We start from the raw sequence: 26,042 nt of genomic DNA on the forward strand, positions 1-26,042 counted from the left end.
CTTGTAGTCCTAGCTACTAGGGAGGCTGAGGTGGGAGGACTGCTGGAGCCCAGGAGTTCAAGGTTACAGTGAGCTATGATCATGCCAGTGCACCTCAGCCTGGGTGACAAAGCAAGACCCTGTCTCAAAAAACAAAAACAACAAGAGACGCATACTAATTAAAGTATTTAGAGGTAAAGTGTCATGATTTATGCAACTAACTCTCAAATGGTCAGGGAAAAGTCCATATATGTAAAAATATACATATGAGAAAGAAAAAGAAGAGAAATAGGAAGGATACAGAAAGTACACTATTTTTGTATCTCATACTTCTGAAATTTGAAAATTTTCAAAATAGAGAGGAAAAAAGAATAGGCCCTGAAATAAACAGGTCTAAGTCTCAATTCCCACACTACCAATTACTAGCTTAACGATTTTGAGCAAGTTACTTCTCCCTAAGGATGACAAAGCCTAACTTGTAAGGTTACTGCAAAGATCAGGTAAAATAAGAGTTAAGTGCGTAAGTGCATAGTGCCTTGCACAAAATAGTAGTAACAGCAGTCACTGTTACTATAAAGACCAGTAGCGGTCAGGTATGGTGGCTCATGTCTATAATCCCAACACTCTGGGAGGCCAAAGCAGGAAAATCACTCGAGCCCAGGAGTTCAAGAACAGCCTGGGCAACGTAAGACACCATTTCTTTAAAAAAGAAAAAAACAAAAACAAAAACAAAAAAAGACCAGTAGTGTGTCACAGACTCATGAATTTATTTATTTATTTATTTATTTTTTCCTGAAGGGTTTACTATTTGTTTAATAAAAAAATCACACAGCAACTTTTTTTTTTTTTTTTTTTTTTGAGACGGAGTCTCGCTCTGTCGCCCAGAGCTGGAGTGCAGTGGCCGGATCTCAGCTCAACACAGCAACTTTTATCCAAACAGCAACTACTACAAAAGGAATGACAAGAAAAAAAATATGACTTCACAGAAATACACTAAAAAATTTGACAATGTTATGCAGGAACCGCCAAAGTTTTAGTGTTTAATAATGAATAGCACAACTGATCAAGGCCCAAGATGTGAAGACACTATGTTCAAGAAACTGGGGGGTAAATCACTCTACAAACTAACTATATAGTACGTGATAAGAATGCATACTTTATAATATAAAACCTGTCTACACATAGTAGTTAGCTGTAAAAAGCCATTCGATCTTCCCTTGGCTTGGAAACATGGTGTTCCAGATTCCAGCATAAATTATTAGCAACCTTCAACTCTTTTGTGTGGCAAGTAGGTTTTCACCTTCCAATTCTTCCACCCCAGCCTGTGTCATGAGGTCTGCGACGTTCTTCTCCAGATCATCAATGCGACTACTCATATCGTCAATTCTCCCAATGATCTGGTCAGACATGGTCTGAAATTTATCTTGCATCTGCTGCAGGAGTGTCTGCACCACCGAGGTGAGGTTCTGCACGGTCTTGGGGTCAGTCTCGGCCATCTCCCTGATACCCAGCTTGGTGGTTATGTCTCTTATTTTTATTTTTTTTGGAGATGGAGTCTCACTCTGTTGCCCAGGCTGGCATGCAGTGATGCAATCTCAGCTCACTGCAACCTCCACCTCCTGGGTTGAAGTGATTCTCCTGCCTCAGCCTCCAAAGTAGCTGAGATACAGGTGTGCGCCACCATGCCTGGCTAATTTTTGTATTTTTAGAAGAGATGGTGTTTCACCACGTTGGCCAGGCTGGCCTCGAACTCCTGACCTGAAGTGATTCACCCACCTCGACCTCCCAAAGTGCTGGGATTACAGGGGTGAGCCACCATGCCCAGCCAAATTTCAATTTAAAAAAAAAAAAAAAAAGAGAGAGAATCCTATTTTCAAATAAAATTTCACATGAAACCCAGTATGTAAAATACATAAATGTAGAGCTCTGGATGAGGTGGGTGGTAAAGGTGGAGTGTTACCAGTATTCATTCTGCCCTTCCCACACCTTTACAGAACCCTAGTTAACTAGAGGACATTTTGAAAAACCAGTTCTCAACTGGGTGTGGCCTCTTTAAAAAAAAACAAAAAACAAAAAACAAAAAACGAAAAACCAGTTCTCTAGGACAGGGATGGCCAGCCAACATTTTTCTTTGAGACGGAGTTTCGCTCTTGTTGCCCAGGCTGGAGTGCAATGGTGTCCTCAGCTCACAGCAACCTCTGCCTCCTGGGGTCACGCGATTCTCCTGCCTCAGCCTCCCAAGTAGCTGGGATTACAGGCAGGGTGCCACCATGCCCGGCTGATTTTTAGTAGAGATGAGGTTTCACCATGTTGGCCAGGCTGGTCTCGAACTCTGGACCTCAAGTGATCTGCCCACCTCGGCGTCCCAAAGTGCTAGGATTACAGGCTGGAGCTAATGCGCTCCGCCCAGCTTTTTGCATAAATAAACTTTTATTGCAACACAGCCGCCTGATTCATTTACAAATTGTCTATGGCTGCTTTAGTGCTTTAACAGCAGAGTTGAGTAGCAGTGACAAACACTTGAGTAGTTGCAACAGAGACCATATGGCCTGCAAAGCCTAAAATATTTACTATCTATTCCTTTCAGAGAAAGTTAGCTAGACTTTGCTTTTAAGAGTACGTTTTCTGAGGGCCTACCTGCACAGTACCATATTAGATACTGTGGAGGGAATTTAAAGGACTATGACACAGTAACTGTTAACAATATTAAGCTTATATGTAATTAATGAATGATTCAGACTTTAAAAAGAACTTTTTGGGGTTTGACTCTTCTGTAAATTAAAAGAGCCCGAGATATTAGCAACAAAAGCTTTCTGCAATGTGTAAAATTTGTTTGGATCCTGTTTTCAACAAACTGTGAAAAAAGAAACAACAAAAAAACAATTATGGGACTCAAGGAGAGTTGAACAAACCAGATATTTGGTGGTATTAAAAATTATCGGCTGAGTGCAGTGGCTCAAGTCTGTAATCCCAGCACTTTGGGAGGCTGAGGCGGGCAGATCACAAGGTCAGAAGATTGAGACCATCCTGGCTAACATGGTGAAATCCTGTCTCTACTGAAAATACAAAAAATTAGCCACGCATGGTGGGTGGGTGCCTGTAGTCCCAGCTACTTGGGAGGCTGAGGCAGGAGAATGGTGTGAACCCAGGAGGCGGAGCTTGCAATGAGCAGAGATCGCACCACTGCATTCCAGCCTGGGAGACAGAGCGAGATTCCACCTCAAAAAAAAAAAAAAAAAATTGTTAATTGGCTGGGCGCAGTGGCTCACGCCTATAATCCCAGCATTTTGGGAGGCCTAGGCGGGTGGATTACAAGGTCAGGAGTTCCAGATCAGCCTGGCCAATACAGTGAAACCCCTTCTCTACTGGAAATACAAAAAAAATTAGCTGAGAGTGGTGGCGCACGCCTGTAGTCCCAGCTACTTGGGAGACTGAGGCAGGAGAATCGCTTGAACCCGGGAGGTGGAGGTTGCAGTGAGCCAAGATCGCGCCACTGCACTCCAGCCTGGGCGACAGAGAGAGACTCCATATCAAAAAATATATATATACACACACACACATATATATATATAATTAATTGGCCAGGTGCGGTGGCTCACACCTGCAATCCTAGCACTTTGGGAGGCTGAGGTGGGAGGAGCATGAGGTCAGGAGATCGAGACCATCCTGGCTAACATGGTGAAACCCTGTCTCTACTAAAAATACAAAAATTAGCCAGGCATGGTGGCAGGAGCCTGTAGTTCCAGCTACTGGGGAGGCTGAGGCAGGACAATGGCATGAACCTGGGAGGCGGAGCTTGCAGTGAGCCGAGATCGTGCCACCGCACTCCAGCCTGGGCGACAGAGCGAGACTCCGTCTCAAAAAAAAAAAAAAAGAGATATCTGGGATATAATCTGAAATAATCCAGGATACAACACATCTGAAACAACAGTGGCCACAAGTTGATGAATGACTAGGTAGAACATGGGGGTTCAGGGTACTACTATCCTCTCCATTTTTAAGTTTGAAATTTTTGGTAATTAAAAGTAAAACACACACACACACACAAAGTCCTTTTGCAAGACAAATACCAAAGATAAACTAGCCATTGTCTTTTGAAGAAACTGGTATGAAAATCACGTAACAAAGATAAGGATCTAGGAAAAAACCCCAAGAGCCCTCCTTCTAAAGAATCATCAATGGCAGTCAAATCACACTGGATACTGTCATCAGAGCCTAAATAAAGATAATAGTAAATAAATTTCATATGGAGAAAAGACTCTGAATTTATCTGAACTTCACTAGCAAATGTTTACCAAGGTTCTTCTGAAAATGTAATGGATGACAGTGGTGCATAACAGAAACATACAATTCTTTAAAAGGTTTTATAATGTAATATGTACAAAAGAATATATATGTGAACCTATTACCCAACTTAAGAACTAGAATATTGCCCAAACTGATTAGCCAACTGTATGCTTGTTTCTGATTTCATTTCTCTGCCTCCACCCCATCCCCAACCCCAGAGGTGGCCTTTATTCTCAAAATTATATTACTTTACTTTCTTTTTATACAAACACACAGTTTTACCACAAATTCTTAAACAATATACTGACCACCATATTGGATTTAGTATTCTGAAACTTACTTTTTCAAAAAAAAATCTGAACATTCATGGAAGATTCTATAGAGCACAGAGTACTAGCTTTTGAGTTTAACTTGGTGTATCCCAGCTCCTGCCACTTTCTAGGTATGTGATCTTGGGGAAATTATTTCCCCGTCAAGTTCAGTGTCTTCTTTTATAAGTGAAATAATTCCTGTTTCAAAAGACTGTTATGAGGATTAAAACAATATACAAAAAGCACTGTTACTGGTATATAGCAGGTGTTCATAAATGTTCATAATGTTGCTTAATGTTAAGCATGGCTTATAAAGATTCGGCAAATTAAATCCTTTTACTTAACAGAAAATAGTATCTTGTTATCAAGTATTTCCTTTATATAAGGCCGTTAGAAAACTCCTTAGTAAGAGATCAGTCTGTGCATGGTCAATCTCCACAGCTACCACCAGAAAGAAGTAAGGTTCATCTGATCTTTTTTTGACTTTGCACTCAAGGGTTTACAGAGGTGACTGTGTCACATGGACTCTGTTCACCAGCAAAGAGTCTAATCCATCAAACTATTTATTCTAGGTAATTGAAAAGCTGACAAGGTCAGTTCTGATGAGATGAGAATTCATGTTTGCACTCAGAGGTAAAAGACTATACAGCATTCTGCTTTCCTGAAACTGACTGACGTTTCCATGGTCTTCTCGAACACTCCCTTGTGTGTCCCAGCTCTACACATGGAAGGCAGAAAGAACACAGTAATGAAGAATGCTAGCTCTGGGCCCTGGCTCTGCTGCTTACTGCCTGACAATGCAAGTACTAAAGCTCTCTTAGTTTCATCATCAGTAAAATGGAGATAATAAAAACTTATATTAATACATACTCATAGTCCTGACTGTGGCTGTAAGATCGTTCTAATGGAGATCACTGATCTAATATTAATTCCTTGAACTTTTATCTTTCTCAAAATGCTCTAGATGCCTGACTTTAAAAGTGTGACTAGATCATGAAGTGAAGAACTTCTCTAAAATGGTTTTTGCTGTTAATATTCCTTTAACACATAATGCTTTGGGTATGAACTCAGGTGTTAAAAAGAACTATTTTATTTTTCAAGGAAGGAATAAGCACATCTGGCAGAAGAAAACTGCTAAGAGAAATCCTGAGGCAGGGGGCTCTTTAGCATGAAGGTACAATGAATGGGATAACTGAAGTGAAGGCAAAGTCAATGTTAAGAGAGGAACAAGATGGGAAGAGTAAAAGCACTGAGAATTCATGCAGACCTACACTGCAGTCAGGCTGCCATTTCATATGTCACCTCATACAGTTACTTTATTAATGCAACCTAGTGGAGCTGACATGAGGAAATGTTCCACAGCAAAGTTGAACAAAGTTGTTAGAAGACAACTGAAGACGGGGTGCGGTGGCTCATGCCTGTAATCCCAGCACTTCAGTAGGCCGAGGCAGGTGGATCACGAGGTCAGGAGTTCAAGACCAGCCTGGCCAAGATGGCAAAACCCCACCTCTGCTAAAAATACAGGCATGGTGGCACGTGCCTGTAATCCCAGCTATTCGGGATGCTGAGGGAGAGAACTGCTTAAACCGAGGAGGCAGAGGTTGCAGTGAGCCGAGACCGTGCCACTGCACTCCAGCCTGGGCGACAGAGTAAGAATCCATCTCAAAGAAAAGAAAAAAAAAGTAGACAACTGAGACCACAGGGGTTGCAGGGAGGGGCTCCTACGTTTTTTGTTTTTTTTTTCCGAGACGGAGTCTCGCTCTGTCGCCCGGGCTGGAGTACAGTGGCCGGATCTCAGCTCACTGCAAGCTCCGCCTCCCGGGTTTACGCCATTCTCCTGCCCCAGCCTCCCGAGTAACTGGGACTACAGGCGCCCGCCACCTCGCCCGGCTAGTTTTTTGTATTTTTTTAGTAGAGACGGGGTTTCAATGTGTTAGCCAGGATGGTCTCGATCTCCTGACCTCGTGATCCGCCCGTCTCGGCCTCCCAAAGTGCTGGGATTACAGGTTTGAGCCACCGCGCCCGGCACTCCTACGTTATTAATCCAAGAGGAGTAACATGCATGCAGTGTAACATAAGTCTGGGGTGGAAATATTGGTCTATGAGTTCATCCAGTAGCTAGGAGTATGTATATGTCAGTACTGTGGGCATTCGAATAAGATAATGTCCTCTCCAGAAAACACTGAACAGTTCTAGGGTGAAGCCGATTAAAGAAGAATCTACTTTATAGCAGATAAGACCTAGTGCCCAGGCTCTGTTTCAAAACATCCTTTCTTTTCTTTCTTTTTTTTTTTTTTTTTTTTTAAGACGGAGTCTCGTTCTGTTGCCCAGGTTGGAGTGCAGTGGCCTGATCTCGGCTCACTGCAAGCTCCGCCTCCTGGGTTTACGCCATTCTCCTGCCTCAGGCTTCTGAGCAGCTGGGACCACAGGCGCCCGCCACCACGCCCAGCTAATTTTTTGTATTTTTAGTAGAGACGGGGTTTCACCATATTAGCCAACATGGTCTCGATGTCCTGACCTTGTGATCCGCCCGCCTCGGCCTCCCCAAGTGCTGGTATTACAGGCGTGAGCCACCGCGCCCGGCCGCAAAACATCCTTTCTTAAATGTCTTTGCGTTTTGTTTTATAAGCTGCTCCTGTCACTTTGGTTTCCTCTGTCAAAAAATATTCCCACAACAAGGAAAAACAACTAAGTACATTTTGTATTATTTGTGAAAGTTAAAAACTATACGCAATGTCATGAATATAAATAATTTCGAACAGCATGTTAGATGATGCTTATGATGTAATTCTGGGGGGGACAAATATAAATACAGGAGACAGATATAGATAGACAGACAGACAGACAGGCAGACAGACAGACATCAGCAGAATCCCAGATACATATCAGCAGAATCCCAATACTGGGAGGGAAAGTGCTTGTTCTTGCAACCTACCAGAAAGAATATAGAAAAATATATGTATTTCACTTGTTGGTTTCATTTCTATTACTTTCATATTTAATGGAAGAGGTATGTTTTTAAATTCCCAGTTGCTCTGGAGATACATCCCAGTTCCTTTAAACATAACACTTTGGGCATCCAGCCCCTGCTGACCCCCCGTGACCAGGCCCCACCTCCTCTTCCTTCTATCTCTAGCTTCTTCATCCAGTGAGCAATAGCAATGAATTTTTTCTTTTTTTTTTTAAACAGGAATGGAACAGCATGGAGTCAAATGAATTCTTTTTCCTTTCTACTTGCTGCCCACCCATCCTCTTAATTCTACTTGGATTTGAATACCCTTTTCCCTACATCAGTGCCACTTCTGTTCACACCGATTAGATCTTTCTGCAGGATCAGCACTGCTTCTATTTCAAGAAACAAAAGCTTTGGCAGTGCTCACGCAAGAAGGGGGCTGCTGGCCCAGTCTGCATAAATTTGGAAACTTTGTGAGAACTGATGGGTGAGTCAAACAAACCCTGGAAAGCACCTCTGAAGCAAAAAGTAAATCATTTATAAAGAACTTGTATAAACTGATAAGAACAATACTGAGATCCCAAAAGACACAGAGGCAAACTTCAGAGAATAATTCTTCAAATAAATATAAATTGATTTTTTAAAAAACAAAAAATGTCAACTTCACTACTAACCAAAGAAACAAAGTACAATGAAATGTCATTGGTTACTATCTATTACTATGCCATACTTTTTTTTAAAGAATATCCCTCAGTATTTGGAGGCAAAAGGAATGCTCTCATAAATTACTGGTAGCTTTATAAATATAATCTAGTAATTCCACTTTTAGTAATCCAGATTAAAGTACTACATTACAAGGCTCATTGCTAGTTTAGTTTTTTTTTTCTTTTTTCTCTTTTGAGACAGGGTCTTGCTCAGTCACTCAGGCTAGAGTCGACTGGTGCAATCACAGCTCACTGCAGCCTCCAACTCCTGGGCTCAAGCGATCTTCCCACCTCAGCCTACCAAGTAGCTGGGACTACAGGCATGTACTACCACACAAAGCTAATTTTTTATTTTTGGTAGAGATAGTGTCTCCCTGTGTTGCTCAGGCTGGTCTTGAACTCCTGGCTTTAATTGATCCTCCCACCTCAGCATCCCAATGTGCTTGGATTACAGGTGTGAGCAACCATGACTGGCCCTAGATGCTTATCTTTAACAGAAAAAAAAAAAAATAGGTTAAGAAAAAAGCCATGCTCAATATTAGGGGAACAATTAAGTAAGAAGCCCTCCCTTATTCCACCAATCAAATTTAATACCTTCCTTTGCGGGTGGTTAGCGCTTACAGTTTAGCACTTTGACTGAGTTGTATTATACATAGTCATACCCAAGTCTGTTTCCCTTGCTGGACTGTAAACTCTCTGAGTACAAATTTGAGATTCGATTCAGCTCTGTAATATATCCCTTACCATCTTTTGGGTCTTTTGGGCTGCTCCTCCTCACCCTCAGCATCCAGCACAATATTTCACTAACAGCAGGATATGAAAAAGTCTTAAGCTGAACCACTACAAAAAGCAATTAATCAATGACTTTAGAGATAAAATAATTTTATATACAACATATATAAACACTTAAGAGGTATGAACAAACACCAAATTTAGAACTGCCTTAATTCAACCATAATTTAGAATAAGCTCAAATTCCATGAGAATGCAGGAATGAGTGTTAGATCAAAGGAGTCAGAATCAGCAGTCATGTCCCTTTACCTTTTTCTCCATCTTCCTGCCTCAAACATACATTCAAAGCCTAGAGATGCAATTGGGTATCCTGAAACGGTGAATCAAGCCACAAGTTTATGATTGTAGTGCCAAAGGCAAAAGCCTGATCCTCAATTACATCAACGAGCCACTGCCTCACTCTGGACTTGTGATGTGAGGAGAAAGAAATCCCACGTGTTAAACTCACTGTTAATGATGTTTTCTGTTATTGTGACTGACAGAATTTTCTAAGATACTAACAGAATTTCTCATAGTTAGTGAAAGAGTTTTCCTTTACTTGTTCTGACTTGTAAGTAATACATACCCATCTACTTGGTTACAGTGACTACACCATAAGTGGACACTTCAATCAAGAAAGGCCTATCAGAGTCTTCCTCTAGACTAACCTATGGTCTGAGGGGGGAAAAAAATTATTTCTTTCCATTAAAAGCTATGGCGGCCAGACGCGGTGGCTCACGCCTGTAATCCCAGCACTTTGGGAGGCCGAGGCGGGCGGATCACGAGGTCAGGAGATCGAGACCATCCTGGCTAACACGATGAAACCCCGTCTCTACTAAAAAATACAAAAACTTAGCCGGGCGCGGTGGTGGGCGCCTATGGTCCCAGCTACTCGGGAGGCTGAGGCAGGAGAATGGCGTGAAACCGGGAGGCGGAGCTTGCAGTGAGCCGAGATCGAGCCACTGCACTCCAGCCTGGGCCACAGAGCCAGATTCGGCCTCAAAAAAAAAAAAAGCTATGGCTACTGGCAGCCATTTTGCTTGTCCCTTAAGAAGAGGCCATCTGTTGAATGGAGACCACTGGATTCCAAGATGGAGAGACATTATCTGAGCTCCCAGATCCACCTCAGCCTAACCTCTAAACAGACTTGCCAAATATTATACAGATTAACTTTTTTTTTTGCTTAAGGTTACTGAAATCATATTTCCAACTACTGAAATCATATTTTCTTTTCTTTTTTTTTCTTTTTCTTTTTCTTTTTTTTTTTTTGAGACTGAGTCTGGCTCTGTCGCCCAGGCTGGAGTGCGGTGGCCGGATCTCAGCTCACTGCAAGCTCCGCCTCCCGGGTTTACGCCATTCTCCTGCCTCAGCCTCCCGAGTAGCTGGGACCACAGGCGCCCGCCACTTCGCCCGGCTAGTTTTTTGTATTTTTTAGTAGAGACGGGGTTTCACCGTGTTAGCCAGGATGGTCTCGATCTCCTGACCTCGTGATCCGCCCGTCTGGGCCTCCCAAAGTGCTGGGATTACAGGCTTGAGCCACTGCGCCCGGCCTGAAATCATATTTTCAACACCTGCATCCAAAAGAGTCCTATATACTACAATAGGAGTAAACACACAAATAATTACTTTAGTAACACACACCAATAATTTTTTTAGAGTTGAAAAAAAATGCTGTTCCATAATGTTAACCCACATAATTCATATAAATGTTAACCCACAAGATTCAAGTTACATTTGTCATTCTCCAACTGCCTACCGTTCCTTTCATAATGCCCACACTATAACCACACTGAAGTGCTTATTCTTTCCTATACACTCTCTTCACATTTTTCTATTTGTAATTTTAGCCTATTGTTCTCTTACATTAATACCCTTCCCTCTCAATCTCTAACTGTACTTCCTCTGAAACACCACAGTATTTTTATTTGTATGTCCCTTAGTAGTTCTGACCTTGCATTACAGTTATGCATGTGCATGTCTTATCTACCTAATTGAACTGAAATGTCAGTGAGCTCAGGGCCCATATTTGATTTGTATATATCCCCACAGGTCAGTCTGTCCCCAAAATCCGTATTACTTCTACAAAACCTATGTTATTTCACAATTGTCAATACCTCAGTAGCTAGGTACCAGTAGCAATATAGCAATATACTTAATTCCTGGGTACCACAAAGGCCACATTAATGTAAGTGAGAAGACTGGACAGGGTACAAATTACATTTAGATAGGCATATATAGAACAGAAAAAGTCCCAACTTTGTCTAATTTAAGAAATAAGTTTCACTTAGAGATACTGAGGTCTTACACATTTTCTCTTAGTCACCCAAGTCAAGCCTATTTTAGGCCTTGGTCCTTCTCTGTTAACTCTCAGGCATATCTATAATAAGAATTTCTACCTCCTCCTACCTACTCACCCATCTACCATTATCTTTCCAGGCGATATCCCTGAAGAGAAAGTCCACTCCTAGCAGTATCCTAACTCTAAGCCACATCCTCTATCTAGAGTCAAAGTGTATATAGTTAATGCCTTCAGCTTCCCTAACTCTCCTATAATCTATTTCTCCCTAACTTATTCTTACTCCTTTGACTCTTATGTCTTGCCTTTCTTCTTTCTCTTAGTTCTACTCAACTAGTGGCTTATCCTTTATGTCCCGTCATCATACAGAAACACAGACCTCAGAAAGATTACACAGACAGGAAAGCACAGTCAATAATAATACAGCCATCATTTATTGCATACCTATTACATGCTAGTCACAACGCCTGGTACTTTACTAAGTGTCTGTGATTCTCATGGCAATCCTGATACTAATTTTACAAAAGAGGAACCTGTCCTGAAAGAGATAACTTGTCAAATATTAGCCAATTAGGAAATATTACAGCTGAGCTGCCTAGTTCCAAAACCTGCATTTCTTCTACTTTATCAAAGTGCCAAAAACAAAATGTTGACTCTATCTTCCCAGCTTCCACCTTTGTCCCACAACCCAATAATCTACTGTCCACATAGTAGCAGACAGAGTGGAGTGATCCTTTGCTTAAATATTGATTACTTCTTTGCTCAAGTCCCTCCAGTGGTTCCTCCCTTGCTCAAGGAAAAGCCAAAGTCCTTATTATGGCCTAAGAACCCTGTGATCTGTCCATCTGCACTCCTCCCCCATTACCTCTCTGGTTTCACTGTTTATCTCTCCCTCACTTACTCTAATCCAGCCACACTCAACCTGTTCACACCTCAGGGTTTTTGCATTTATTGTTCCTTCTACCTGTAGCACTCTCCCCACCTCACAATCTTCTTAGTTTACTACCTCACTTCCTCACTTACTCTAGGTCCCTGTTCAAATGCCATCTTCTCTTCTCAAGGAGACCTTCCCTGATCACCTATTTTATATTGCTACCTTCTGACCTCAGTATGGCCTATTCCCCTCTCCCTCTGCTTTATTTTTTTCTCTAAAGTACTTATCACCACTTGAAATACTGTATATTTATTGTTTTCTTGTCTGCCTCCCACTGCTAGAATATAAGCTCCATGAGAACAGGGACTTATATTCTGTTAATTGTATATTCTGCTCACTGTATCTGTTATACAGTAAGTATATAATAAATATGTACTGAATGAGTAGATGGGGGATTTTATTCTCCCTAGGTGTTTAACACAATTGGCCTTAGATATATTTTCCAGAAAGTAAATGCAAAGGCAATGTGCATTTGTTCTAGTCTAGATCAACTCAGTCAATCTTCTCCCCTCAAACAGTACCTTTAAAGAGCACTCCCTTGGTCCGGTGAGGTGGCTCACACCTGGAATCCCAGCACTGTGGGAGGCCGAGGTGGGTGGATCATGAGGTCAGCAGATCGAGACCATCCTGGCTAACACGGTGAAACCCCGTCTCTACTAAAAATATAAAAATTAGCCGAGCGTGGTAGCAGGCGCGCGTAGTCCCAGCTACTTGGGAGGCTGAGGCAGAAGAATGGCATGAACCTGGAAGGCAGAGCTTGCAGAAGCCGAGATCGTGCCACTGCACTCCAGCCTGGGTGACAGAGCGAGACTCCGTCTCAAAAATAAAAAAAGCATCCCCTCTAATTTTTCGTAGTTCTGAATAGACAACGTCATTGAGCAAAAAACTGAGTAGACTGAGCCAACTTAACTAGTGTGTAGTATTATAATCAAAACTTACAGCAAAATTAGTCAGACATATATTTAATGATATGCATAATTGTTATTGTGCTGCATGGTAAGTAGGCATAAATAGTAGACACTTTATGTAAATGATTCTAATTGCTATTTCTTTTACACAGCCAAACCAAGCATATCTAGGATCCCCCTCAGGGGAAGACAGGAACGAGTGAAAAGCTAGATACTTAATACTGGAAGGTTAAGTCCTCTCTTACTCCACCCCTTAGGCATTGGGCTAATAGTCTCCCAGTCTGGCTTCTGTGTCTTCAAGAAAAGTAACTTGCCAGGCATGGTGGCTTAGGCCTATAATCCCAGCACTTTGGGAGGCCAAAGCAGGAGAATCAATTGAGCCTAGGAGTTCAAGACCAGCCTAAGCAGCATAAAAAGACTCCATCTCTACAAAAAGTAAAAAATTAGCCAGGTGTGGTGGCATGCACCTGTGGTCCCAGCTACTTGGGAGGCTGAGGCAGAAGGATCACTTGAGCCTGGGAGGTTGAGGCTGCAGTGAGCCATGATTCCACCACTGTACTCCAGCCTGGGCTACAGAGTAAGACCCTGTCTCAAAAAAACGGGGTGGAAATTACTCCTTTCCTTCCACAGTATTTAAAAAAAAAAAAAAAAAGCTTCCTTTTACAAAAGATTTAAAAACCAGGTTGGGAGACTGGCCTCTGTATCCAGTCATATAAAGCTAAGAAGAACCAGCACAATCACTAACTTCTGTCTCTGGCAAGGAAGACAGGGCAGACAAGCTGGTGGGGAAACCAAGAAAAGAGATCAAACGTACTGAGTACCTATTGTACACCAAGTACACTAGCAGGTGCTCTGCATAATTCCTCTACTTCCCCAACCCACCTACACCCCCAAGCTGTGTTCCCAGGAAAGTAGAGGAACATGCAGAGAGTGGAATGGTTCCAGTGAGGTCACCCTACTCCCTCTCACAGGGCCTGAAAAATCAACAGAGAGCTCTCTTAGGAAGATTAAGACGAAGCTATTGTTTAGTGGCCATTTCCCTTACTTCTTACCTAAACCCACAGGAGGGGAAAGGGCCCTCTACCTTGCTATGGGTTTATCCAGACCTAACCAGCCTGCACAGCCAAGGCTAAGCCCACCCTTTCTGGGAACTCATCCTTGTTCACTGCAGCTCTCCTCTTTTCCATTGTCAGGGACATTTACTTGGGTACACAATTATTCACTTGTGTCCTCTTGTAATTAATTTATTGGGGAAATGCTTATTTCACCATTGATAATGCAAGCTCCTTGAAGGCAGAAATCTTAAAACTTCTTTAGTAAGCTTCATAAGGCCTAGCACCACTTAAAAAAAAAAAGTCACGCCAGGCAAGGATGGCTCACGTCTGTAATCCCAGCACTTTAGGAGGCCAAGGTGGGATGCCTGTTTGAGCCCAGGAGTTCAAGACCAGCCTGGGCAACATGGTGAGACTTCGTCTCTACAAAAGAAGATATAAAAAATCTAGCCAGGTGGGATGGTGTGTGCCCAGAGTCGCAGCTACTCATGAGGCTGAGGTTGGAGAATTCCTGGAGCCCAGAAGGCAGAGGTTGCAGTGAGCTATAATCTCACCACTGTAATCCAGCCTGGGTGACAGAGTGAGACCCTGTCTCAAAAAAAAAAAAAAAAAAAAAAAAAAGGTTCCAAATATCTGGATGAATTAAAGGTAAATATGAATAGGTGATAAAAAAGAATCAAACTTCTGGCTCTATGTAGACACGTCGGCATTGAAAAGAAGGATGTAGTACAGTCATGCGCCACAAAAAGACATTTCAGCCAACAATGCGGACCATCTATATGATGGTGGTGCCATAAAATTATAATACCATATTTTTACTATACCTTTTCTGTGTTTAGATGTGTTTAGATACACAAATACCATTGTGTTACAAGTGACCAGTGTTCGGTACAGTAACACACTGTACAGGTTTGTAGCCCAAGATAACAGGCTATACCTTATAGCGTAGGTGTGTAGTAGACCACCCCATCAAGGTTTGTGTAAGTACACTCACTCTACGATATTTGCACAACAAAATCACTTAATGACACATTTCTCAGAACACATCCCTATCACTGAGCAACACATGACTATATTCTAGATTTGTCTTCTAAACTAGTTTTATAACAAATTTCCCTATGAAAAAGAAAGTGTGCCTGTCATTCAGGATATAGCAGACATCTTTACATGGAGGTCTGGGGTATTCGCATCAAAGCTATAAAGACATATGATGCCAAGAATATAGGGACTTTTTATTGTATCAAAAATCACATTTACATCTATCATGTCTGAAAGTCTGCAATACCCAGAGTGTAAATCCAATTGAACAGCATTAGACAGGGTCACTGATCCTGGACCCAACAGAACAAGGAGAACCTGAAATGTCCTCCCTGAATGGATGATGATGATGATAAGACTCAGTCTACTTTGCCCACCTAAATGGCCTGGTTCTAGTAGCATAAGTCTGAAAATTGGTTTGAGAAAATTCAGGAACAAGCCTGAATCAATTTCAACCACAAGGATTTGGGGATGTGAGTTTGAGTTCTCTCACCACACTCCAGTAAGGAAGAACAGGCTTAACAGCAATTATCTTGTAATTAAAAGATATCTGACAGTTATGAATGCCAAAGCTTCCTATTTTAGCACCAACTAGTGGAATTCAGTATGGGAGATGTCAGTAGAAGCTATCCTATACTACTCCTTACCTGATCATTCTGACCTGAAGGAGATCATCTATTCCTAGAGCTCAACAGGGCATTCAGTTTCTCAAACTCATTTATTTCTGGACTCTGATGTTGTGTTGAATAAGTCATTGACTCAGATACCCAATACCAGCTGTGTAAGTGCTTAGTAAGACAGACAAGATAGTCTCTTTCCTTTGAAATGCTCAGTCCCAGAATTCTTTTAGTCACTGGAATACTCAGCAAAAAAAAAAAAAAAAAAAAAAAAATCAGACTAAAGAGCTTTTTCAAATTAAAACTGCATCTAGATTCCAATCCTTCAGTGCTGTCCCACTAAAAGTGGTTGATGGCCAGATTCAGGTCCTCAACTTTCACTGTTTTTAGGGACTACAATGCTATGCATAGAGACCCTTAAAAAAAATCTCTGACACAGTAATTTCACTACTGGGAATAGTAACAACAGCTAATAGTTCTTATGTACTTACTATGCGCTAGGTACTGTTGTTAAGTACTTTCCTTAAAGTATCTCATTTAACCTCACAAAATATGAACAAGGTAATTATTATTATTTCACAGATGCATAAATGGAAGCTTGGAAATTAGCACAGAGTCACACATTAGTAAGTCAGTAACAGAGGTGGGACTCAAGCTCAAATTGACTGGCCTTCCAGGGCCTCTCTTTTCTTACTACCACCCTATATGGGAACATATCCTTGGGAAATAATCCCAAAATACAGTGACAATTTTAGGCTAAGAGGCTCAGTACAGTGTGATTATAACACAGTAACTTGAAGCATTTCAAATATGTATAATTAAGTAAATGAAAGCAATCCCAGTTACCAAATATTATGTAGGCATTAAAAATATTTTTATAAATAACTTTGTGACATGATGAAATATTTTTGCTATAAATAGAAAAAGCAGAATATAAAATTTTATATACAGTCAAACCTCAACTATGTCAAAAATTTATCTGCACATGGAAAGAGCTAAATTTACTGCTAAATAAAAATGATAAGTTGCAGAATAATATATAGAGACAGCTATATATAGCATGGTCCCATTTACGTAAATAGTGCCTAATTTTAAGTATTCAATAAATGTAAGCCATTATTATTACAATGAACATGTACTACTTTATAATCAGAAAAATCAACAAATTAAGTGTTTATGTACTTCCTTATTTAATAACTACAAAGTATATTATTTCAAGAAAAGTAAATAACATGTGCCTTGCCTCTCTGGCAATCTTAATTTAAAAAACACTTCACAATTATACAATGTCACATTTAAATACATCTAAGTTACAGGAATCAAGTAGCATTGAGAAGAACACTACAACACTTCCAGTTACCTAGGTTTACATTCAGCATGTTAGACCACAGAGAGCTGTGCTGACGTGACTATATTTAGAGTTTAAAATCATAAACAGAAAGGCCAAATCAGAGGTGGTATTTCAAGGGCTATGATTAACAAGATTTTCTTGATCAATGTCTTAATGCTGTCTGAAAACTAGGGATTTTGGTACAGACCTTTTTTTTCTTTTTTTTTTTTTTTTTTTTTTTGAGACAAAGTATCACTCTTGTTGCCCAGGCTGGAGTGCAATGGCGCGATCTCGGCTCATTGCAACCTCTGCCTCCCGGGTTCAAATGATTCTCTTGCCTCAGCCTTCTGAGTAGCTGGGATCACAGGAGCCCACCACCACGCTTGGCTAATTTTTTGTATTTTTAGTAGAGACAGGGTTTCACCATTTTGGCCAGGCTGGTCTTGAACTTCTGACCTCAGGTGACCTACCCGCCTCAGTCTCCCAAAGTGTTGGGGATTACAGGCATGAACCACCACACCCGGCCTTTGGTATACTCTTAAAGAGATTAAACCGAGATTAAACCAACAGCTCCTGGATAACTCAGCAGAGTTATGTAGGACATGAATGTAAATTAGCGGTATTTTTCAGCTGCTGTCTTTAGGTAGAATTTCTATTAAAACACACTACAAAAAGAGGAAAAAAACCTACAAGGGATTTATTTTGAATGAAAAATGGGCAACTCTAGAACTTAGTTCCTCAAGTTCCACAGAAATCTCAATATTTGAACACATAAGTTGAAATGCAAGGTCCATTGCAATGCACTGATTTTTAGCCTATCTATGTAAGTTAATATGTTAAAAGATGGGCCAGGTGCAGTGGCTCACACCTCTAATCCCAGCACTTTGGGAGGCCAAGGCAAGAGGATCACTTGAGGTCACAAGTTCAACAGCAGCCTGGCCAACATGGTGAAATCCTGCCTCTACGGGAAAAAAAAGTACAAAAAAAATTAGCCAGGCATGGTGGCGCAAGCCTGTAGTCCCAGCTACTTGGGAGGCTAAGGCAAGAGAATCATTTACCTGGGAGGTGGAGGTTGCAGAAAGCCAAGATTGTGCCACTGCAATCCAGCGTGGGTGAGAGAGAGAGACTCTGTCTCAAAAAAACAAACAAAACAAACAAACAAACAAAAACTTAAAAAATGAAAAACTTTTCCCTTCCCCTTCTCCTGAGGTATGTGTAACAAGACAAAATACCTGCTAAAAGTAATGATGAACATAAAAGTACTAGAAAAATAACTAGATAGAAAAAACCCAAAACCAATAACAACTCTAACTTTGAAGAATAGCTATCTGTTTTTTCCCTGCATTGTACTGTATAGGATTACAAAACCACTACACAAAAAAGTAAGAGTTTGGCTGTCCCAGTGGGTCTTTACCTGTATCTTCTCCCATCAGACCATTGCAGTACATGGCATGTCGTTCAATCTTTGTGGGTGGAAAGCTTTGGTTACATAGCGGGCAGGATACCTGGTTACTGGATGAGAAGATAGAAATAGGTACTTCCTTCTCAGCATCTTCCTTGTTACCAACCTGAAGAACATGACAAACAGCAATTATAACAGCTTTAGTTCATATCTTTCCCCCCAAAGAAGTGCAAGAGACTCCACCCCATATTTCACTTACTTTCAAAGAGACAACAGCTTATCAAAGTTTACTTATCAAAGAGTAAAGACTGAGAGATACTACTGATAGAGTTAATACTTATTCAGTTCCTTATACTGCCAACTATGTATTAAACACTCTATACATATTACTCTTTTATATGTAAGTTTATATATTGTTTATATATAAGTATACTTATACTGTCAACCATGTATTAAACACTATATGTATTACTCATTTAATCTTACAAAGTTATTAGCACACTCTGTTTTTACACTAGAAAAGTACTTGTGTAAAACAGTAAAGCAATTTGCAAAGTCACAGAACAAGTAAGCGGGAGAGTTGAGATTCAAATGAAGGACTAGTATCTGGCTCAAAAACTTGAGGGCACTGATCTCTACCACATTGTAAGGCACAATCCTCACTGCATCAGTGTGCTGTGCCTGCTGGGTTTCACATTCTGCATATCAACAGCACCTTAAGGACACATTTTCAATTTCACAAAAGGACCGTTATTACTGTAAGTGACTTTAAGACATAAGAAGTTACCAAACAAAAGAGCTCTAAGCCAAAAACAGCATAACTAGGATTTAAGTTAAGAACGTAAGTATGTACTTAGACCCATAAGACCTAAGACCTGTGTTTTATTTGTGACTTTCTGGATTGAAAGAGGAAACTAAGGCCGGCGCACTGGCTCACGCCTGTAATCCCAGCACTTTGGGAGGCAGAGGCGGGTGGATCATGAGGTCAGAAGATCAAGACCATCCTGGCTAAAGCGATGAAACCCCAACTCTACTAAAAATACAAAAAATTAGCCAGGCGTGGTGGTGGGCGCCTGTAGTCCCAGCTACTCGGGAGGCTGAGGCAGGAGAATGGTGTGAACCTGGAGGCGGAGCTTGCAGTGAGCAGAGATTGCACCACTGCATCCAGCCTGGGCGACAGCGCAAGACTTCATTTCAAAAAAAAAAAGAAAGAGGAAACTAAGATCTATATACTTAAGAAGCACCAAAGAAGTCATTAGTTAAAACAATCAATACTGCCAAAGCCACTCTTAAACCTCTCTCTCTTATTCCTCTCTGTTTTGTAGTCATCATTTCTCCTACAGTTGCTGGTGTCTCTTAAAGGCAGTTTTATTTTACCTGCACAGGTTGATCAGAGCCAAGAACTCTGCAGTGATTAATTCAACAGTGTGCGTGAGCACTGCAGCACTACTGCCTAACACTTGCTTCAAAGGACAGCATGTCCTATCCAATCAATGTGAAAATGTCCTGCATAGCTACTGCTTACATTTAAAGCAAGGGACACCCGGGCTGTCATTACACCTGGGGAAAACAAATAAAATATCTTCTGATACAAGAACAAAACACGATCAAAACTTCAATGCATAGAAAACTGGACTAGAGTCAATTGGGTCTTTTGGGGTCAGGAGTTGGGGCTATCTCTAAAACCTAATGCTTACAAGTGTGAACCAGCAGAGAGGAAAACAGGCCATCTAAATACCAAGTCAAACTGCCAGAAAATCTCCTGTTTTCAACACCACTTGCCTTTTGTTAACATATTCTAAAGGTGTAAAACCTAAAAGATGAGAAAGGAACTAACAGTGGTTGAGTTCTTATACTATGCAGGCTCCACCAGTCATTTTTCATATCCATCCCTCCCAACAAGCCACTGGACAGAAGTATCACTAACTCTGCTGTTACAGAAGGGGAAACTGAGGCTTGGGAAAGCAAAGTAACCTGCTGGTCACCAAGTTAGTAAGTGAATTATCCAGGCTCAAACCTAGACCCACTGGGCATCAAAACCTTCAGTAATTCCATTCTATCATGTTGTGGCAGAAACAAAAAACCTCCCTTCCATTCCACCTTGTTTCTGGAAGCAGATTCTGCAAGGATCTATTTATTCTTCTTCTCTAGAAAGTGGGGAAAGTCAAGTGGGTCTGGAAGTTCTAGGTGCTATGTTTTTCAGATTTAATCACTAAGCTTCTCACAAATCCAGGTTCCTCTGTTCATAAATCTTAAAAAGAAAAGTTGTAAAGCTTGAAAAACTGCAAAGCTGGCCAGGCACGGTGGCTCACACCTGTAATCCCAGCACTTTGGAGGCCAAGGTGGGCAGATCACATGAGGCCAGGAGTTCAAGACCACCCTGGCCAACATAGCGAAACCCCATCTCTACTGAAAATACAAAAATTAGCTGGGTGTGGTGGTGCATACCTGTAATCCTAGCTATTCAGGAGGCTAAGGCAGGAGAATCGCTTAAACCCGGGATGCGGAGGCTGCAGTGAGCCGAGATCGCATCACTGCACTGCAGCTTGGGTGACAGAGAAAAACTCTGTCTCCAAAAAAAAAAGAAAGAAAAGAAAAAAAGAAAGAAAAAATAAGCGCAGTAGCTCACGCTTGTAATCCCAGCACTTTGGGAGGCCAAGCCGAACGGATCACTTGAGGTCAAGAGTTCGAGACCAGCCTGGCTAACATGGCAAAATCCCGTCTCTACTGAAAATACAAAAATTAGCCAGGGGTGGTGGTGCATGTCTGTAGTCCCAGCTATTCAGGTGGCTGAGGCAGAAGAATCGTTTGAACCCAGGAGGTGGAGATTGCAGTGAGCTGAGATCCTACCACCGCACTCCATCCTGGGCAACAAAGAAGACCCAGTCTCAAAAAAAAAAAAAAAGAAAAGAAAAGAAAAGAAAAATAGCAAAGCTATTTGAGCAGAAGGATGGCAGGGGGGTAAGAGGGGATCAATATACCCTAAAATTTGCAAGTAGTCTTGAATTACTTAAAGTCAGTGGCGAATGAGCAGTTACTTGGCATTCTAAAGCTCACTAAGCACAGAAATGTTATATGACACAAATGTGTCACTGGTGCTCACATTGAGCACTATACTCCATTGTATTCATCACAGCTCTATACAATGCAGAGAATGTACCTTTAACTATTAATGTATTCAAGAGGGAGTAGTCTATTGTCTTATTACGAATATGGGACCACTTCCAACCACTGTTCTTAGGCAACCCTGAAGGTTTCCTAACCTGCAGGGTGTTTTTTTTTTTTTTAATGTTAAAATAAGGTATATTTCCCAGCATCATTTAAAAAGTCTATTTAAGTATTAACTACTATGGAAGAACCTCAAGGGGGAAAAAGGCAAGCAAAGTAGCTTTTATTAGGACCATGCAGTCAGGGATTTCTTTGCAGAGTTGCTTTTACTTCTTTTAAAATATTATAGAACTATTTTTCGGCCGGGCGCGGTGGCTCGCAACTGTAATCCCAGCACTTTAGGAGGTCAAGGCAGGTGGATCTCAAAGTCAGGAGATGGAGACCATCCTGGCTAACACGGTGAAACCCTGTCTCTACTAAAAATACAAAAAATTAGCCGGGTGTGGTGGTGGGCGCCTGTAGTCCCAGCTACTCTGGAGGCTGAGGCAGGAGAACGGCGTGAACCCAGGAGGCGGAGCTTGCACTGAGCCAAGACCAGGCCACTGCACTCCAGCCTGGGCGACAGAGCAAGGCTCCATCTCAAAAAAAAAAAAAAAAAATTATACAACTATTTTTTAAAAGAGGTACTTAGATACTGAATACTGACATCTTAAAGGTTGTTGGTCCTTAACTTCAGACTTCAAAAAGCAAAACAAAAAAAACACACCTCACTCTAAGAAATGAACCCAGTGAAAACAAAAGCATGTCCTGCAAATCACCAAACTCTCCATCCCTCCCCTACCCAATTATGTGTACCTTAGAAACCTCCTTGTTCTGGATCTTCGCCTTCCTATCACACAACTCTTAACATAGTTTACTTAAAAATTTACTGACTAAACTAGCTCTGGAGGACTCTGAATAACTTCTGTTAGCTCTTCTGAGAAGAGACTATTTAAGACTCCAACAAAGGGAAACTCTCAGGCAAGATACTCAGAAAACACTATTTCCAAAGAAAGCTGACTATTGTCAGAAATCAAGAGGGACTACATACAGTTGTGCCATGGGTATTTCCAAATACCTCAAATACTATTGAGCAATTCTCTGTCATTAGTAAACTAATATAAACAGTAATATATTACAAAGCAGTAAAATAATATGACTTTCCACATGATACTTCTACTTGTGACAAATCTCTGCTACATGTTTTACATTCTTTATCTAATTTCACCTGCAAAGCAACCTAATAAAAAAGGTATTCTGCCTCCATTTTACATATGAAGAACTGAAATTCAGGAAGGCATTTCTCTTCTGTGCTTCCCTAATGCCCTAGGAATCTATCATTACCTTTGTCAGACCACATTATAATTATCTGTGTATATGTCTATCTCCTCTCTTACCAGAACCCTCAGTGCAGGGACTGTTTTTCTTATTTATCTTTGTATCCCAAGAGTCTAAAACAATGACTGGCACAAAGTATACAAACTATAAATAGCTGCCTAGTGAATGAATAAAACGATTAATTTGCGCAACATTCAAAACATGGTGGAGTTGGGATTTAAAGCCATGTCTTCTAATTGCAATGCTCAAGCTACTTGTACTACACCATACTACCTTCCAGTAAACAAGAAATTTTAGGACAAATGACCTACATAGATCCCAATGGCAAGAGTCCACACCCTTTATACTATACTATCTTTGTGCACATAAAGTGTTCCATTCTGTCTAATAAGTGACTTGTAACTAGTACATGATTTAAAATCTGCAGTACCTCTAACTTATTTTAATGAAAACTTCTAAGACTATTTAGGGACATCCACAGACTTCAGCAAACAGCAATACCAAAAAGAGGACATTCAATGGGAGAAAGGCTACATGATTCCATCTATTTGATGTGTAGTAGCACAGACATGTTCACCATAAATTCTAAACAGGGTTCATGCTCTTTGACCCAAACAAAGAATAGTCTGGTTTGTAGTCATGGACGGGTATGAAATCGGCCTTAACTAAGGGCTTCTTCTGTATGTTAGGATCACTATGGTAATAATACTCTGTTCCCTCATTCCCATTTAGAAGATTCTGTTTCTTCCTGAGAAAACCATCCAGAGGCCATTTTGACATTATGGAGCAGGATCTGTCCTCAGTCATTCTGCAGCAGGGAGTGTCATCGTCTTTCCTGCCACCACTGGCATCAGAGAATCTTGGTCTGTCAATTGTGACAGATCAGGTTCCAGAGAACCAGGCAGTGTGCATGATTCATGAAGGCAGAATTTTTACCCAGTTGCCTGCAGTGCAGAGACCAGGGAAAGGATCTAACTTCTACTGTAAAAATTATTTTTTAAAAATTCCAGGCTGGACACGGTGGCTCATGCCTGTAATCCCAGCACTTTGGGAGGCCTAGGCAGGTGGATCACCTGAGGTCAGGAGTTTGAGACCAGCCTGGCCAACATGGTAAAACCCCATCTCTACTAAAATACAAAAATTAGCTGGGCATGGTGGTGGGCCAGGCTGGTGGGCCAGCCTCCCAGCCACTCGGGAGGCTGAGGCATGAGAATCACTTAAACCCACGAGGCAGAGATTGCGGTGAGCCGAGATCGTACCACTGCACTCCAGCCTGGGAGACAAGAGCAAGACTTTGTCTCAAGGAGGAAACAAACAAACAAACAAACAAAAAATCCCAAAGTATAAAAAGGAACCTTTCTTTCTTTTTTTTTTTTTTGAGATGGAGTCTTGCTCTGTCGCCAGGCTGGAGTGCAGTGGCACGATCTCAGCTCACTGCAACCTCCAACTCCCGGGTTCAAGCCATTCTCCTGCCTCAGCCTCCCGAGTAGCTGAGACTACAGGTGCGTACCACCACGCCCAGCTAATTTTTGTATTTTCAGTAGAGACAGGGTTTCACCATGTTGGCCAGGATGGTTTCAATCTCTTGACCTTGTGATCCGCCTGCCTCACCTCCCAAAGTGCTGGGATTACAGGCACGAGCCACTGCGCCCAGCCAAAAAGGAACCTTTCTTAAGGTGCACCGGATAAGAAAGTATACACCAATGTAACCAAAATCTTTATCTCTACTGAGGAATTTGGCTCTCAGGCGGCTCATGACAGCAACAGATTTTTAAGATTTTAAAATTTTTAAAGGAATTCCAGGTAGTTAAACTGTTTTGTTAGACTCAACATTAAAAATACACACCAAGGACCAAGCACGGTGGCTCATGCCTGTAATCCCAGCACTTTGGGAGGCTGAGGTGGGCAGACCACTTGAGGTCAGGAGTTCAATACCAGCCTGGCCAACGTGGCAAAACCCTCTCTACTAAATATACAAAAATTAGCTGAGCATGGCATCGTGCACCTATAATACTAGCTACTCGGGAGGCTCAGGCAGGAGAACCACTTGAACCGGGGAGGCAGAGGTTGCAGTGAGCCGAGATTGTGCCACTGCTCTCTAGCCTGGGCGACAGAGCGAAACTCCATCCCAAAAAAGAGAAAAAATAAAAACAAAAGAAAAAGAAACATATACACACCGAGAATCTCAATCAGAAGTATGAACTTTTGTATCAATCAGTTTTGTTTTTTTTTTTTTTTTTTGAGACGGAGTCTCGCGCTGTGTCACCCAGGCTGGAGTGCAGTGGCGCGATCTCGGCTCACTGCAAGCTCCGCCTCCCAGGTTCACGCCATTCTCCTGCCTCAGCCTCTGAGTAGCTGGGACTACAGGTGCCCGCCACCACGCCCGGCTAATTTTTTGTATTTTTAGTAGAGACGGGGTTTCACCATGTTAGCCAGGATGGTCTCGATCTCCTGACCTCGTGATCCACCCGCCTCGGCCTCCCAAAGTGCTGGGATTACAGGCTTGAGCCACCGCGCCCGGCCGTATCAATCAGTTTTATGGTTACTGCCAGATATGTAAAGTGAGGAAAGGTAATGATGCAAATAGATCAGACAGCTATCTTGACTTTGCATTTCTGATCAAATTAGGGCTGATAGTTATGTATACATCATAATATAAACACAGTAATTTTTTCCAAGACTGTTTGTCTCTGTTACTTATTGGTACATAATAAAAAATGCCCTAGAACTTTGGACTCCAACCCATGTTCAAATTCTATTTCTATCATTATTAGTAGCATGATTTAGAGTAAATTAAACATCCTAAGCCTCTGTTTCCCCATCTCTAATAGAAATAATAATGCATACAAAAGTACTCAAGAAATGGTAACTACTGTTATTTTTAGAAACAATGCTGAACTAACCTTAACTATAAAAATCTCTCCCAGGTCGGGCCCGGTGGCTCATGCCTGTAATCCCAGCACTTTGGGAGGCTG

General features: G+C 41.5%; 1 protein-coding gene and 1 pseudogene across 4 annotated transcripts in view; both read right to left on the reverse strand.

Annotated features, from left to right (window-relative positions):
• The window catches only part of UIMC1 (ubiquitin interaction motif containing 1), a 99,367-nt gene that overhangs the window by 22,037 nt on the left and 51,288 nt on the right, over positions 1 to 26,042 (reverse strand). For all 3 annotated transcript variants that reach the window (XM_025387570.1, XM_025387569.1, XM_025387568.1), the window contains one exon: positions 18,595 to 18,748. In XM_025387570.1, the coding sequence (XP_025243355.1) occupies positions 18,595 to 18,748 (154 nt within the window). The remainder of the gene's footprint in view (positions 1 to 18,594; positions 18,749 to 26,042) is intronic.
• Positions 993 to 1,501, reverse strand: LOC112625964 (annotated as a pseudogene). The gene has a single exon (XR_003119806.1). The product of XR_003119806.1 is annotated as a heat shock factor-binding protein 1 pseudogene (transcript).

This window comes from Theropithecus gelada, chromosome 6, assembly GCF_003255815.1.
Source record: "Theropithecus gelada isolate Dixy chromosome 6, Tgel_1.0, whole genome shotgun sequence".
In the NCBI taxonomy this organism is placed as follows: Eukaryota; Metazoa; Chordata; class Mammalia; order Primates; family Cercopithecidae; genus Theropithecus; species Theropithecus gelada.